Raw genomic sequence first — 16,354 nt, 5'->3', positions numbered from 1 at the left:
AGTAACAAAGCAATCCAATATCTTCAGAGGTAAGTCAAAGAGATCTAAGAAAAGATCAGAATTTAACATTTCACATAAAAAAGAAAAGGGAATCTTCTGAGCCAGTGTTTCTCTTCTCTGCCTCAGGTACTGGCCTGAATCTTTAAACTTGCAGATTCTTTTAATGTTTTTTCATTATTTTCATGCAGAGTAAAGGAACGATATAACAGAAAGGAGTCTTGCATTTAATGGAAGGAAATGACCAGGAAAGGGAAACAAAGCTTAAAAAATGAATTTTTATTAAATGAAAGAAAATCTGTTCTGTGGGTCAAATATGAAATAGAATATACAAAGACTTTACATCAGATCTCTTCTCAAAGAAATTATATTCTATCTAGACTGAAGGAGCACACGTTCTTCCCAAGACAACACAAATGGGTGAATACGCTTCTTATAGCCATACAGGATCACACAATATGCTGTTCTAAATTACATAGAATAAAAGTTAAAAATCTAAATGATGTCCCTAAAGAATCCAACTATTCCACAAGGTAACTGAAAAACATGAGTTTTGATCATTATATATTCTCTCAGACTCAAAAGACAGGTGGGTTGAATGCAGAGCTCACAAAGCTTGCATATCACATTCTCTGTTTCTGTACAAATATAAATCGTTCTTTTTTATTTAAAAATCCTTTTATATTTGATAGTATTTATTTGTGGAAAAGGATGACCTGTTCATCAGGTTCCTGCTGTACTGTCCATCTCCTTTATCTCCTCCTTTTTTGGGGGGAGACCTTTACTCATAAACCACACACTGCAATTATTCTGCAAAAAGTTGCTGTAAGTTTAATCACAAATCTTTGTGTCATTGTCCTGTATATGAAGGTTCTGCAGAGTTCCTATCATGTCTTTGACATAGCACACCAAGTCCCATTTAATACTTTTTTTGTTCGCTTAAAAAAGTATGTTTTCCTTTAATAAAACACCTTAAAAACATCTACTTCTGATTTTGTAAAATAACGTGTCACCTCTTGTGTTGTTTTGCAAAATATACACACACGTTTTGGGAACACATTGAGTACTGACATAAGGGACTCATCTGAAGTCCAATCTGTTTACATAACTATATACTCCTTTGCAATTACAATTACAAAATGTAATTACAAACTCCATCTTCTGCATGAATATCACATGAAGTCATTCAATTCAGCTTCAAGTGCTGCTGCCATTTCATCTGCTTCAGAACTGCTTCCTTCCTCATCTTCAATGCTGGATTCTTTACTGGATTCACTGGCAGCATCATCTTCATCCAGTTTGCGCTTGTGACCCCTGGAAGGGTAGACAGAGATAATGTCCACAAACCAAAGTATCTCATTGCTTATTATCAAAGATTTAACAGGAGAAAGAAATGGGGCTGAGGGGCCCAACTTTGTTATCATGTCTAGAGAAAAATTACTACACTTGCTTTTAAATGAGCGAGCAGTAGTTTGTTCATACAATTTTAAAACTGTGTTATTTATTGTCAGCTGTAGTTGCAAAGAACAAAGTACTGTGGATATCATTTCTCTCATTCTGCTGAACAAGAAATGAAAACAAAGTGTAAGACTATTCGAAAACATTCAGTTGATTTATTTTCCTCTCACATCCCAAAAGAAGAAATCCATTGTGTGAAGGAGATTACCAAAGTATGTTATTTGTTATATAATATAGAAATATCCATGTTCCTGATTTTTTTTTTAAATAAATATGAAACCTGAACTGTTTAACCAAATCTCACTGCTCCAGTTCTTACAATTTACTGCTTTCAAACACGAAAGGGATCTTGTCCTTCCCTTGTATGTCTCTTTGGATTAGTATTGCCAGGCTGAACAACAGCTTTCTTAGCATCTAAGGGGAATTAAACAGTTCAACAGAAGGCTGATGTGCACCATACACTGATAAAAGAGTCATGTTCCTGACTATGAAGGATCTCCAAGGAAATTCTAATGCTTTAACTGGGACATAGCCATAAGCAAAAAAAAAAAACAAAAAACCAACAAAAAACCCGAATTTGTGGAATCCTGAATTTTTTTTTCCTTGCCAAAAGGTATTTTTTTATATCAGACATGTACTTCTAAGACAAAAATAAAGTTGAGACTTTGCATTGCACAGAAGTCATCATGAGCTGCAGAAACACCTTCAAAATCCTTCCTTGATAATTTAGTTAAATCTGAATCAGAGAAATATACTCAAAGGCAGCATTTCTTAAATAACCATCCTCATTGCTAGGTGCAGTTTTATTAAGAGAATGCATCCACTTGTAATAATGAAAAATCACTAAATTAAATCTTTCATCTTTTATCAACGAAGCAGTAATTTTAAAATGGAGAGTAAAGAGAAGAAGCATATAGCAAGAGACCCCTTCAATAAAAGAAGATTTCAACCATGTGCATCCAAAAGAAATAAATGCAAAATCAACAGCCAAACTTGTGAGGTTTTAAGCAATAATAAAATAAAAATTGTTATTTATAAAGACATTCTTATTGCCGTTTTTCCCAGAAACATTAATTCTCAGGAGTGCAGATGCTTGGCTTGTAGGCTGGTTGAGTGACACTTCTTACTTCTGGCACCTTCCTCAGCTTTTCAGGGGCACAGACAAGATGGGATGTGAAGTCAAGAGGGGATTCTTGAATCAAAATGGGAAGTGAGCAGTACCTGCATTACTCCCTTTTCCCCTTCTGCTGCCCCAGTGGGATCAAAAGATACATTGCTGGGGCTTTCTGAGTGCTTCCTCACAGTGATGTTAGGTGGGTTTTTCAATTCAGTATAGGGTGGTAGGAATAATAGTCCAGGGAGTTAAGTCTGAAGGCCCTGGGATTCAGTCTGGGGTCTAAATCCCTAACAAGGGAAAAGGGGATGAGGTGAAAGCACTTCCTGAATATTTTGCTACTGAAACTCAGGTGTGGCCTGCTGAGGGAATCACTAAATGCAGCTTAATACACAACATAAAACACTTTATCAGGAATAACAGCATTTTTCCACGCAGCCTACAACAGCATGCAGGATGAGGAAGCACTCAGTCGAAAAATGCTCAGTTGGAAGCAATCTTAGCACATTTCCATTAAAAGCTACATAAATATATGGAGCTTGAGTTTCACTTGCTCACTTCGTGATCATTTCAGCCTTCAAAAATACAGCACTATCTTAGGTTCTGATGACACTGTTAGCTGCAGAAAAGCTAACTGGGAGTTAAAGGAAGCTGAATCTTACTCAGCAATAGAAGAAACAGTTATGTGTATATAAGAAGTAGTGGAAATGGAGGATACATATACAGCTACCAGAGAAATAAAGAGGTGGGAATCTATAGCAGCCTTCACAGCTGAAAATATTCCTAGTCATCTGTTTGTATCACTGTATCTATGGAAACTGATGGTATCTACAAATTGAAAACTAAACATAACAGTCTGACAGCTATATTTCATATTTACATAGATCAAACATGTACACACAACTGCAGATGATGTGTTAAAGAATGTGTCAGGACAAGCAGGTTTTTAGACCCAGCCCAAATACTATGACACTGGTGGACTCTAAATCTGAGCAAAGATCCCACAGAAAAAAAGGTCTATGACAAACCACTATCTCACTGCCATTTCTTGAAAGCAAGGAACAACTAATTTACTAAATAATTAAGGCAAAGACTAGCAAAATTATTAATTTATGTAACAAAGCCACATTTTGATTTAAATGTACTCTGTCACAACTAGATTTCAATGAGGACAATCAACAATATAGGGACTGCAAATGCTCAGTGTAACCACAGTGTAACCAGTTAACTAAAAGAATGGCACTCCTTTCAGGGAGTTGTAGAGAGTGATGAGGTCTCCCCTGAGCCTCCTCTTCTTTAGGCTGAACACCCCCAGCTCCCTCAGCCTCTCCTCATAGAGTCTGTGCTCAAGTCCCTTCACCAGCCTGGTTGCCCTCCTTTGGACCCGCTCCAGGACCTCAATATCCTTCCTAAAATTGTCCATGGCAGGCCTGTAAAACTCAGGTGTTGACCCTCTAGCAATTCGTCTTGTACATCTCTGTTGGAACACTGAATTTTCTGCCCAGGTGCAGCTCCTGGGCCCTGGCACAGGATGCTGCCAAGCACACAGCCCTAAGAGCAACAAATAGCACGAGCCCCATATTGGGAAGCTGGAGTATGTACTCCTACTACACACTCACACTATGATAAACAGGACAATATTTAGTGTTGCAGGAACAAATGGCAGACAACACACATTTTTTTTCATTAACTCATCCGATGTTGCCTGTGGGATTACAGGATGATCCAGAAACCCAATATGCAGAAAAATTCACACAGAATGTTTACTGCCTAGCCCCGGCATGCAGAGAGAGATTCTGCAGATGGATGAACAGCATTGGTTTTAATGCTCTCCACAAAACACCTTAGCAGAATTCCACCAATTCCAACTGACAGCTCCAGAATGTATTTTAACTTACAGAACAGTAAAGTGAATTAATTTTTGAACAGCTTCGGTGTCTTTGTGCTTTAAAATTTAGCACACCTGCACGCTATTCTAATGGTGAGAAACTGTTATAGAAACTTTAAAAACTATTTTGACAACAGTTTCACAGTTCTCTGAAGTAAATGCTCAATGTATAGCTAAATTAAAAGAGAGTTTTTGAAGTCAGGAAGTCACAGAAAACTTAAATTCAGAAATTATTACAATGTGTAAATAAAGATACTTTGTAAATTTGGCTAAAATAATGCATTTTTCAAGACTAATGCATTTTTCTAGTATCTAGACCAAAGGAAAAGTTTCATAACAAAAATCTCACCTCCCAATTCATTGAAAATGGTAATTTCTTTAAAATTTATTGTTTGCTTGGGATATTTAAAGAACGAACAGTGCCATAATAAAGCTTTAAAATGAAAGACTATGCACTGAACTAATTTTCTGTGTGTTGAACTAATTAGATACAGATAATAATTAAACTGGGTAATGCAAAACTGAAAAGTTCAATCTACAATTTTTCTTATATAACTAAATCACAGAAAAATATGACTCTAAAATATTACTTATTATTTTACTAAACTTCAAGTTGTTTAAAATAATCCACAAAGCTGTTGTAAGAAGACATTTACAACACACAATATTGACTATTTCTTCAAAAGGCAAATGTGATAGTAGCAGTTTTATATCATATAACAAATCGTCTTGTAATTGAATTTTAGAAGACAACAGAAAATTAAATATCCTTCTCAATATGTGGAATGCCAGCCATCACAGACCTGCAGGGGTCAAGATTAATGCACATTAGTTATTATGTGAAAATTAATGTACTTTGAGAACTCACTGGGGAAACTAGAAGGTTGTAATACACAGATATTTTTTTTGTTGTTGTTCCTGATTGGAACAACGTTGCCTTACAGCATTTCTGCTAATGTCCTAGGTCTCAAGACTGACACAGAGTAAAGGATTAAAAACCTTGGCTAACAGTTTTTTTAATGTACTTCTTGGTTTCCTTATTCTTAAGAGGTATTTAGATATCCATACGTCTTACTGAGAAAAAACCCACTATTTTCAATAGGTTATAAACTGCACTAAAGCATTCAGCCTAACAAAAGGAACAAGTGCTGTCTAAATTACCTTATGGCCAATGCTAGGCTGTTCTTCAGCCTTCATGCCAGAATCTCTCACAATCTCTCACTTGTGATAACAAGTGCTTAAAGGAACTTATTTGTTATGCAAGTGGAAGCTGGACACTGGATCCTGTTACTGTCAATTGATAAACAGAAATAACTCAATTAAAAACCTGATGCTTAAAGTCTCATACCTGAACTCAGATCCCACTAGAGGACTTCCCCCCTGTCAGGGCAGTGGGGGGACCTGCGGCACAGATGCTCTGAAGACAAGAGTGAAATGCTCTTCTAACTCCTCCCCTTTGGAGGGAACACAAAGAGATCCAGGTTTTGCAAATCCACCCAGGGTTCTAGTTCTCCCCCTATTGCTCTGGCAATCATAGGAGCCAAGCTGGAGCTGCTGATTCTGGAAGGTAGCAGAACAGGTCACAGATCCTTAAACAGATGAAGTCAAGAACTCCCAACTCATTTTCCATTATCCCTTTGTCTTGCTGACTTTATTTCTTCAACTTTATATTTTGTTTTAAGCATTTTTGGGGGCTGGGTAATGCTAAGTAAACTGTTTCACACACTAGTGCCCCTTCCAGGTGGGCTACAGGGCCAGTATCAGACAACTCTGTTGTAGTGAAATGAGGCAACCAGGTGCCACTAATTGCCAGGTAGTGGGTGTGAGCTTGTGTCAAGCCTACCTGTGCCTGACAATTAGTGGCACCTGGTTGCCTCATTTCACTACACCCTGTATTGTTCTGCAGGCTCTCCACTCCTATCTGTGAGATTGTTTTGAACAGTCCCACAGTCAACCACCTAAGGGGTAGCATGATGTAACAGGAGTTCTCCCTGTCTGGGAGCTCTTCAGGAGTCAAGAGTCAGCTCCTGTTTCCCTGGGTTGGGCTTAGGTGGGACCTCATCCCCCCAGACTCTCCCCCTCTTTCACCTCTTATGTAGGCTCCTAGGACTTTGACCAGAGCTCTCCTGACTCTCAGGAGCAAAACTCTGACCTTAGCAATAATGATTTTACAGTTTGCTTAACATATTTAAGCTAATTAAACTAATTAATTAAATCAGTTTCAGCTAATTAAAGCAAACAATACTCATTCTTCATTCAGAGACAAACATATTTACTGCAGAAGCACATGAAAAACAGAGATAGATAAAATGATAAACATATACAGCACCTAATTTCTTCCTCTTCCTACTCTATATGACCCCTTAGGCTTTAAGGCCAGGGTCTTTGGAGGGTGCCAGGATCACTCCTGGCTGCACAAAGACTCTTATCCAAACCAATGTGATATTCTCCAAAGCTTTGCACTTTCTTCTTCAGCTGGTCTCGCAGTTAAACAAGAATCCTCTGTGAGAAAGCACGTCTTTTTCTCTGTTCTTTCTCACTGATTATATGAATGCCTCTCATAATTCTTCACCCCTCACTCTAAAACAATAATAACAAATACTTGATTTCTATAGTCTGCTTCTAAAAATCAGCTGTTGCAGACTGGTAGCTCTTGCATATCTATTACAGAAAATTATTTTCCCTCAGGTTTAGTCACATTGTCTGGGAGGGAAGCTATTAGTTAATGGCTCTGCAGTGGTAAAAGGCAATGACTGCAGGAAGAATTCTACTTCAAATAAATCGACACATTAGTGAGAAATCAGTTTCATTATTTCACCCAGAAGTTATACATAGATTCACTAAACTATTACAGATGGTAACAGTTAGAAAAAAGAAATGTAAGACAGCAATTCCTGTATATATTTTGGTATTTATTACCACATTTAAGTGGACAAGGAGAACAGGGTACTCTTATACCTCACAACCTACTCTGTACTTCCAAACTTCTGTGCCTATATAAACTAGAAAAAAGCAGCATTCTAGATTACCAGTTCCTTTTGCATATTTCTTGTGGAAGGTGCACATGAATCCAGTTTACTGTCAAAGTTAATTGAGAAAATAAAGATCTATTCTAACACTACTTTCCTAATTCTAGCAACATACAGACTTTTTGATTGCCTGTCTATCCTTCCCTCCTTATGAATTAAAACTGTTAGACCATAAATGTCAGGTAGACTTCCAGAGTTAAGGTATTTGGGTAGGAAAACCCATAAAGAAAAACCGGTACTGACTTAGTATAGAGAGAATTCATAGAAATTTAACTAAGACACACTGGCTTTCAAATCTGTTATTGTAAACAGATGTAAGTTTATGCTATTCTTCACTTCTTGAAAGATATTTCACTTGCCTAGTCAAGAGACATAAAGACATAGCCTCACCATCATGTACAATTCAAGTTATATGAACTGCACACACAGATGCACCTGGGCTGGATATTGTATTATTGCATCTAAAGAATTTCTAAATATTTCTCTAACCAGACTGTATTTCAAGGGATTTTCAGACTTCCCAACTGACACGGTCTAACACAAACATGGATATTATAAACTACCACTTTGTGATAAAAGCAGTTTTCTGAAGTTTACATGACTTGTAGCAATTTACAATTATTTGAGTCCTCCATATCGTGGAAGAAAATATGAAGATAACACAAAATAATGTTAAAATATCTCCCACAAAGTTCAAAGTACCAGTATAAAGCTATTTAGTGAAAAACAAAAAAATATTTATGTAACTATAACATTATTCTTAATGTAAAATTATTAGATTTAGATGATAGTTAAAATGGAGAGTACCTCACATTATACCACCAAATGCTAAAGAAACCTGGCACAAAAGCAACATCATTTCAATATGGAGAGGCTTAGGAAAAAACCTCTTAGAAAAAAGAAAGAAGGTTAAAAAATTCAACTGCTGCTTATAGTTGATAGGTTTCATTTGAAAAAACCAAACTATTTTGTGGATAAGAATGTTACTGAGAACCAATTTATTTAAGTTGCTTAGGAACATTGTACAAGCAAAGTAGTTCAGATATTCTCTCCAGAAACAACCATTGCAGGAGAAACCAGCAAAAACACAGTTGGTTGCCTTGAACTTCAGCTATGGCACCTACCATGAAAGATTTATGGAAAAAAAAATTAATATTAATATTGGAGTTTATAAGGACGAGATCATCATCACTGACAGCCAGCCACATGCTTCCATTTACTGCATTCTGTTGCTGCAGTTTCAACACACTATAAGCAGCCCTCCCAAAGCAAGTAAACATTTATCCTGCATATAAGAGAGCAGAGCCAGCTTAGTAGTTAACTACAACCCATGTCTACCCCTGTACTCAGCCCTGGTGACACCTCGAGTCCTGTGTCCAGTTCTGGGCCCCTCAGTTCAGGAAGGATATCGAGGTCCTGGAGCGGGTCCAAAGGAGGGCAACCAGGCTGGTGAAGGGACTCGAGCACAGATCCTATGAGGAGAGGCTGAGGGAGCTGGGGCTGTTCAGCCTAAAGAAGAGGAGGCTCAGGGGAGACCTCATCACTCTCTACAACTCCCTGAAAGGAGGGTGTAGCCAGGTGGGGGTTGGTCTCTTTTCCCAGGCAACTCTCAGCAAGACAAAAGGGCACAGTCTTAAGTTGTGCCAGGGGAGGTTTAGGTTGGAGATTAGAAAGAATTTCATTACGGAGAGGGTGATCAGGCATTGGAATGGGCTGCCCAGGGAAGTAGTGGATTCTCCGTCCCTGGAGATATTTAAAAAGAGACTGGATGTGGCACTCAGTGCCATGGTCTGGTAACTGCAGCGGTAGTGGATCAAGGGTTGGACTTGATGATCTCTGAGGTCCCTTCCAACCCAGCCAATTCTATGATTCTACGATCTGTAGTTTTAGGACTGTCAAAATGTCCCAGCTACACCTTGAAGAGCTGGCTAAACCTTATAGAGCTGCCTTGAGGAGGTTAATTTAGGCTCCAAGGCAGTCCAGTGAAGCCCACATGAAGCTAGCCACTTTTAGGCATTAATTTCTGCATAAAATCTCTGGCTCTTTGGTTGAGCCAGAGAACTTTTAGATTGCACAGTTCACTGTCTAAAAGCCTCTAGGAGGATAAGCATCCTTATTTTAGGGGATACAAAAGAGATGCAACACACATCTAGCAGCTTGACACTTGCAGAAATGTGCACAAGCTGTGCACCTTCTCCTTGCAGGAAACACAGAGAAATACAAGATCATCTCAGTCTCATCTAAATGTGGACTAGCACCTTTGTTGATTTCAGTTATAGCTGACAGTCTAAACCCCACACTCCCACTGCTGTCTTCTATGAAGCTTTTTTCTTATTCAGTTAATAATGAGGCTTTCAAAAATGCATGTTCCTCTTTTAACAAACAGATATTGTATAAGACCACTGCAATAACTCATCAATTACCAGTTCAAAATATTTCAGAATTTATAGGCAGCAGATATGAAGTGAAAAATGACCTCTGATTTCTTCTGAAGCAGAATTTGCATCCATCTCTTGCACTACATTTATCAATGACATACATGTGCCTGGATCCTTAGAGCGAGGACCTTCCTCTTCAGCAGCTGAAGAACTGTATCTTTTTTTCCCTGCTGATTTGTGCATCTCTGAAAAGACCTAATCAAGACACCTTCTTTCTTAGTAATCTTTCACTAATTTTGAGAGGTTTCATTTTGCTATAAATGAGAATGGAATCAGTCTGAATATCTCAACATCCCCCTGCACAATGAGAGACTGTTCTCCTATCTTTGTGAATTAGGAATTCACCAGAAAAACATTTTAAAATGGAGAAAGAAAAAAAGAAAATCAGGATACATCTCTTATAGACAGAAGGAAGAAAAGAGAACTGTAGAATTTCATGCAAGAATACAGCAAGATTACAGCAATATGTACATTTGTTGTTTTTCCATTTTGATGTGAGTAGTAAGCTTAGTGCAAAGAACCTAAGTGGAAAACTGGAATTTCATAGAATTATATCATGTTTGAAAAGCATTACTGAAGAATTTTCTATGTTTTTCTGATACAGAGCTCCCATTTAAATGCTTCTGTAAGTTTTAAAAACAAAAGTTTGAGGGCTAGGTGCAAAAGACCAGCTACGGAGTAAGATATATTTCATGCAACCACTTTCATTACTGAGCAGTAACTTATGCCAAAAGAAGAGGATAAACCCCTAAATTTCTACCTACAACATCCTGTTTGTCAGAATCCTTAGCCTCTTGCAAAACTTTGTTTCTATAAACTCTGGATAGCAAAAGCAGTCACTTTTCATCTGTTCATCATATTAAATTTCTTCCAAATCTGGGCTAGTACTTTAAACACTGCCTTTCTCCCATGCTTTTATTCTGGGATTACTATTATGCAAGTTATGTAACAGCACGAAGAAAAAAGTTTGTTTCTTCAAAACAAGGAGATCTGAGAAAAAATTAGTATGTTATTCTAATGGTTGTGTCACGCTCAGAAAACCAGTTTACTCTGTGCCAACATCCTTCCCATCACAGCATGGATACATTATGGGGCTAGTCATACACACACCATTTCCATTACTCCTCTGGTACTGTATCCTCTGGGTAATTACAAATCTGCACTTACAGAGTTTCCTGCTTTCCACAGGATTAAGTGTATGCTTTATGTGAAGGGGAGAAGAAATGTGAAAATACAAGAGCATCTTGCTCTGCATCAGTTATAGCTTTTCATCAGCAATGCTGTCTTCCTGTTTTCAACACTTTATTTTTTCCCTGAATGCTGGTTGGAAAAACATGATGCACCATAAGGGGGGGAAAATAATATATATTTTAACTGGTGTGTGCTTCCTCATATTTCTTCCTCTCTAGTGGCCAATATTCTTTTTGCTACTTTGCTTTTGAAGATGAGTGAAATCTACATGTTTCTCCCATTTGTCAAATACCTCCTATGTATCTTCATCTGAAACTTGATGTAATACTTGAGTAGGTGCAAATGTGCCATAGGCAAAGGTAATATTCCCTAAGTATTTGCTAAGGAACCCATGACCAATTTCCTAAATTTTTTTCTCCTCACACAATCATACCATGAATTTATAAGAAAAGGTTTAAAGAAAGACTGTCAGAATTGTTGTTGAATCTCTTAATTTACCACATAAAGATGCCACCATCAAGAATCATGCTAGAACTAATCCATGCTTCCCAAATGAAGCTGCAAGCACAAAGCTTGCTTCATTATGCAATGTCTTAAATCCTCTCATTTTCACACAATTAATTGATTTCTTCTTAAGCACAAGAATTTATGATTATATTTCAGACAAGCATATACAATATATTTTTATTATATCAGTGTCAATTTCCTACAAAATTTGCTGATGAGTCTTTACAGCAAAACTACTCAGGTCAAGAGCTTCACAGATCCTATTGTTAGACCCAGCTTTATCCATCAGAACTGATGCCTGCATTTTGGGAAGAGTTCCCCAGTTCCCTCCTCTCTTCTCCCTCCTGCTATAAAGACTATTCCCTTCAAAAGGCTTTATTTTTACTGCACATCAGCAATCACCTAAGATTTCTTCTTATAGAGATTTTTATTTAAATTTTATTGTATGTGGATCATACCTTTATGTTCATGATGCTCACAAAATCATGGGATTCAGTCTTCCCCTTCCCATTATCTTAGAATTCCCAGATGGAAAGTACAATTGTGACACACTTAAATATACACATATGCAGCAAGAACTGTAATTTTTAAAGTGGAAGCCATTTTGAGGGCATAATGAAGTCGAGAGTCTTGTTTTAAGATGAAAGCAGACTTTTACCAATTGTCCTTTCAAAAATCCTAAAATTATCTCTTTTTTAATGAAAATAGCTGACAGGACTAAAGTGTAACGAAATAAAAAAGATGTCAGATTACATTCAAGGGAGAAAATAAGCAATCAGGAGCACAGGGAGAATAAAAGCCTCAACCAGCCCATGGGACTTATTAATTCATATATTTATTTTTAGGAAGATTCTGTGGCATTTTCATCTAGAGTGGCTTCAGATAATTGGAAGTCTGATCAATTACGGGGGTTTGGAAAACTAGCAGCATGACTAATTGGCAGAGAATAGCTAAGACAGGCACTATGGTACTTGAATTCCTAAGACATAAACAATATGATTCAGAAGCTTCTCTTCCTTCATCTTGGGAGACAATGACAGATGCATCTAATAGAAAATGCAATCCCTTACAAGACTGTACTATTCACAGAAAGGGTGGACCACAAAAGGAAGGAACTCCAGTGATGACTCTGCCATGTAAGGCACGTGGTGGTTTACACCCAAAATACATTATTTTAATTTATAAGAGCATACTTTCCTTTCTGCTGTCTTCAGGATCTGATTTTGCTGCGTCCTCTCTCCTCTGTCCCCTCTAGAATTAGCCAGTTCCTTACATCAAGGTGCCATCCCTGGCAACTCAGATCTTTTCTATTGGTTTCTCAAAATTTGTACTTTCCCTTCTTCTTGCACCTTTCTTTTCTGAATCACCACCACCAGTTGCTTCTGTGCTGAGAGTTGGTTACCTGCTACAGAGACTGATTCTTCATTCCTCACAACTTCTTTCAAGCATTTACCAACATGTGTGATAGAGTTTATTCTATTTTATTTTTGAGGAAATCTGAAAGAAACCATACATCCGTGCAACTCTGCTACTCTTAGTTTAGCCCATCAAGAATCTCTACTTCTCCACCAAGCACATCACTACCATTAATGCTCATCTGGCTTACACAAGTTTTAGAAGCACAACTACTGGGAAATCATTAAGTCTGAGAAAAGCCAAGTGTAAAAAGAACACATAATCACTCCACAAAGAAAACAACCTATGTTTTATAAATTCTCATGGAAACAAGAGGGCATCAGAATTTTCTGAACAAAGCAAGATTTTTCTATTATACACTATTATAATGCTGGCTTGTCATGATGTTAGCACATCTGAATTATGACTTATTAAAGTAATTAAATCAAAGCTGAAAAGGTGAGAATGTATGAGAGAGCCAAATCCTGCATAACTCAAGTGATAGTTGATCAAGCAGCAACACTACAAATTACTGTTTTCTTTTTATAGCTGAATAACATGCCAAAAAACCAAAAGAATCTTTAAATCAACAAAGAAACTAATTATAAAACAATTACTGAAAATTTAACTTTATTCTTTCAGTAATCTTGTTTCCTGAACAGCCAGAATAGTTCACATTTTGTTTTATGGGTTCTTTTACTCATCCACATAAATTTTTTCCATATGAAATCAGAGAGCTTAATTACCTTAAATTAGCAATGGACTAAAAAAACTTCTTTACCACAGCTGCAGAAGAAAACTAAAGATAAAAGCTCAAAGTAAAGGACACACAGAGCAAGCTCTTAAAGTTTAAGATATCAACAGAAATACAAAACCCAAGCAAATCAGTATAGCATATATTTCACGAATTGCCCTGGGTAACAGCTCCCTCAGTCAGACAACATACAGTAACAAATTCAGAGGAAAAATATTTTTCACTGTGATGATATTTTTTGTGTATCAGAGCACTCCAGTCTTCCTAAAAAAGTTGAAGTTGGATATGTATTTTAGATTTTTGCCCCATGAAAAAAATCTTTACTAGGTTGCAGTTTAATCATGATGCAGTAACCCTTTGCTGCCTATGTCCTCACACCACTAGAATATATTTTACAAGATGAATGTGCGCACATCAGCAGTTAGCTTTATGTCTCAGAGTATTTCATTATAACTAAATAAAGGTAACTTGGAACATTTTAACATATTAGTCAGAAGCAGTGTAAGTGTGGTGAAATACAGAATAGATACTCCAGTATTGTGTTTTCTTTGTGAAAAAATTACATAAACTCAAAACAGTTTATGTGCTAAGAAAAAATCTAAGCTATCAGCAACCAAACACTCATTTCCTGTGTGACTTTCATTTTATAAGTTAATTTAAGGACCTATCAATGCCTTCTGCTTTTCTTTTGTTTGTTTACATTTATTTAAGCCCTAGAATCAAAACCTACAGTTTCCTAGCTGGCAATCAGTGAAAAGCTGTTGCTTCAACATAGTACAGAGCGTCAACATAGTACAGAGTGTACAGCATTTGGGACCAGAAATATTTAAAAAACAAACACCCAAACAACCCAAAATAGAAAAATCACCTTTGGAGGAAACAAATAGATTTAAAATTCTGCAGAACAGCCAGATCATGTGAAAACAGCAAGCTGTCCTGCCAGCAGAACCACTTGCCTTTAGAAACTGATCTCAGTTTTCAGTCAGAAGTGTAGCACCATTGCTTCTGGAAAAAAACCCAAACTAACTGAAGCTGCAATAATTTAAAAATTGCTTATATGTAGTGTATACAAAGAGTCTGTTTACTTCCAAACCTTGAGAACTGCAGGGGAAGTTAGTAATTTAAATATATAGTTACTATGCTGTAACTATGAGAACTATTTTTATATTAGAAAAAATTTGTACATTCAGAAAACACAACTTCCATTTAGGAAGCTTGTGGAAATTTCTTTATACCTCAAAATACTCCTCTTGAATAGCTGCTCAAACTCTTCACCAGACTACTGTACTGCCTTGAAAGGTGCTAGCTAGTTCAGGTCATGTATTACTCATCTCATTAAAGTTTTAAACCCATAGAGGAAAGTACTTGTGTAACCTTGCAAAATTTTTAGTAAGAATTTTCTGTTATATAAAGCAAATATTAATCACATTCTATTTTCACCAGAAGCATGTTTTTTTCCTCAGATGTTGAATTTAAAATGTTGAATTAGACTGAATTAATTTAAGACTAATCACAGCAGTAATTGCAGAGAAACAAACTCAAACTTCTTCCAACTTGAAACTTCAGAAAAGTTCAGCAATCTATAAAAGTGGAGCCATCACATCAACTATATTGAGCTTTCTTTACTTGCTCCACCTTAAGAACAGGCCATTTCCAGGGAAGTACCTTCAAGCTGACAAATGCCACATATCACTATAAATTCTTAAAGCAAGTCAGCTTTTCCCACAAGTGGGAGAGGAGGTGGTTGTCTGTCATGTATCTTTAATTCTGTAGAGTTTAGGTCTCTTTTGTCCACTCCTCGGTGATTATTCATTGTTTTCAAAAGCTGAATGGGTTTCCTCTTTCAGAGGATGGAGATCTTCTGGATCTCACTGTAATGGACTAAATTGCACGTCAACGTGGTAATCAAGGAAGAAAATGGCATTTATTTACCCAACTACATCAAGGAACGATAATGAGCTGTTTCTATCAAACTTTTTCTTCTTTTTCTTTAATTGTGGATCCATTATCTCATTGCAAATATCAGTAAATGGGCTGTATATGCTTTCTGAAACATTCCAGAAATCTTAATTCCATGCAAAGATCTTAAACCACAGCAACCAGCTGCAAGATTCTACCTAATTCATCAACATTTAATTGAAATGATGCTTCTGCAATACAAAGGTAGATGTTTCAAAGGAACAACATTTAAGACAAGATGTTTCCCTCTGTAATTCCACAGCCATTGACATGGCAGACCCACACCCAAAATCACCGTGCAATTTTAGAACTGGGCTCAGACTACAGTGCAGGCCAATGATATTTGCAATGAGATAATGGATCCACAATTAAAAAAAAAAAGTTAAAGTTTGATAGAAGCAGCTCATTGTCGTTCCTTGATGTAGTTGGGTAAACATATGCGATTTTTTATTTGACTACCACATAATGGAAATTTCCCTGTTCTGTCTGAATTCTTCCAGGAACTCTTCGCAAGAGTTTATCCATGCAGGTTTCCTGCCTCCTCTATTTTTCTTTTTTTTTTTTTTTTTTTTTTTTTACCTACCTTCTAGAACTCGAGCCCATGAGACACTTCTGAGTAGATCT

At 36.9% G+C, this 16,354-nt stretch overlaps 1 protein-coding gene across 2 annotated transcripts in view; it reads right to left on the bottom strand.

Annotated features, from left to right (window-relative positions):
* Nucleotides 1-283: 283 nt before the first annotated feature.
* The window catches only part of CTDP1 (CTD phosphatase subunit 1), an 87,919-nt gene continuing 71,848 nt past the window's right edge, over nt 284-16,354 (bottom strand). Inside the window, exon 13 of one of the 2 annotated variants that reach the window (XM_030446042.1) lies at nt 284-1,311. In XM_030446042.1, coding sequence (XP_030301902.1) covers nt 1,170-1,311 — 142 coding nt within the window. In that variant the 3' untranslated portion in view covers nt 284-1,169. The remainder of the gene's footprint in view (nt 1,312-16,354) is intronic. The other variant, XM_030446043.1, reaches the window with a different exon arrangement.

The sequence above is a fragment of the Calypte anna genome, chromosome 2 (genome assembly GCF_003957555.1).
Source record: "Calypte anna isolate BGI_N300 chromosome 2, bCalAnn1_v1.p, whole genome shotgun sequence".
Taxonomy (NCBI): domain Eukaryota; kingdom Metazoa; phylum Chordata; class Aves; order Apodiformes; family Trochilidae; genus Calypte; species Calypte anna.
This window is presented reverse-complemented; position numbering and strand designations above follow the sequence as displayed.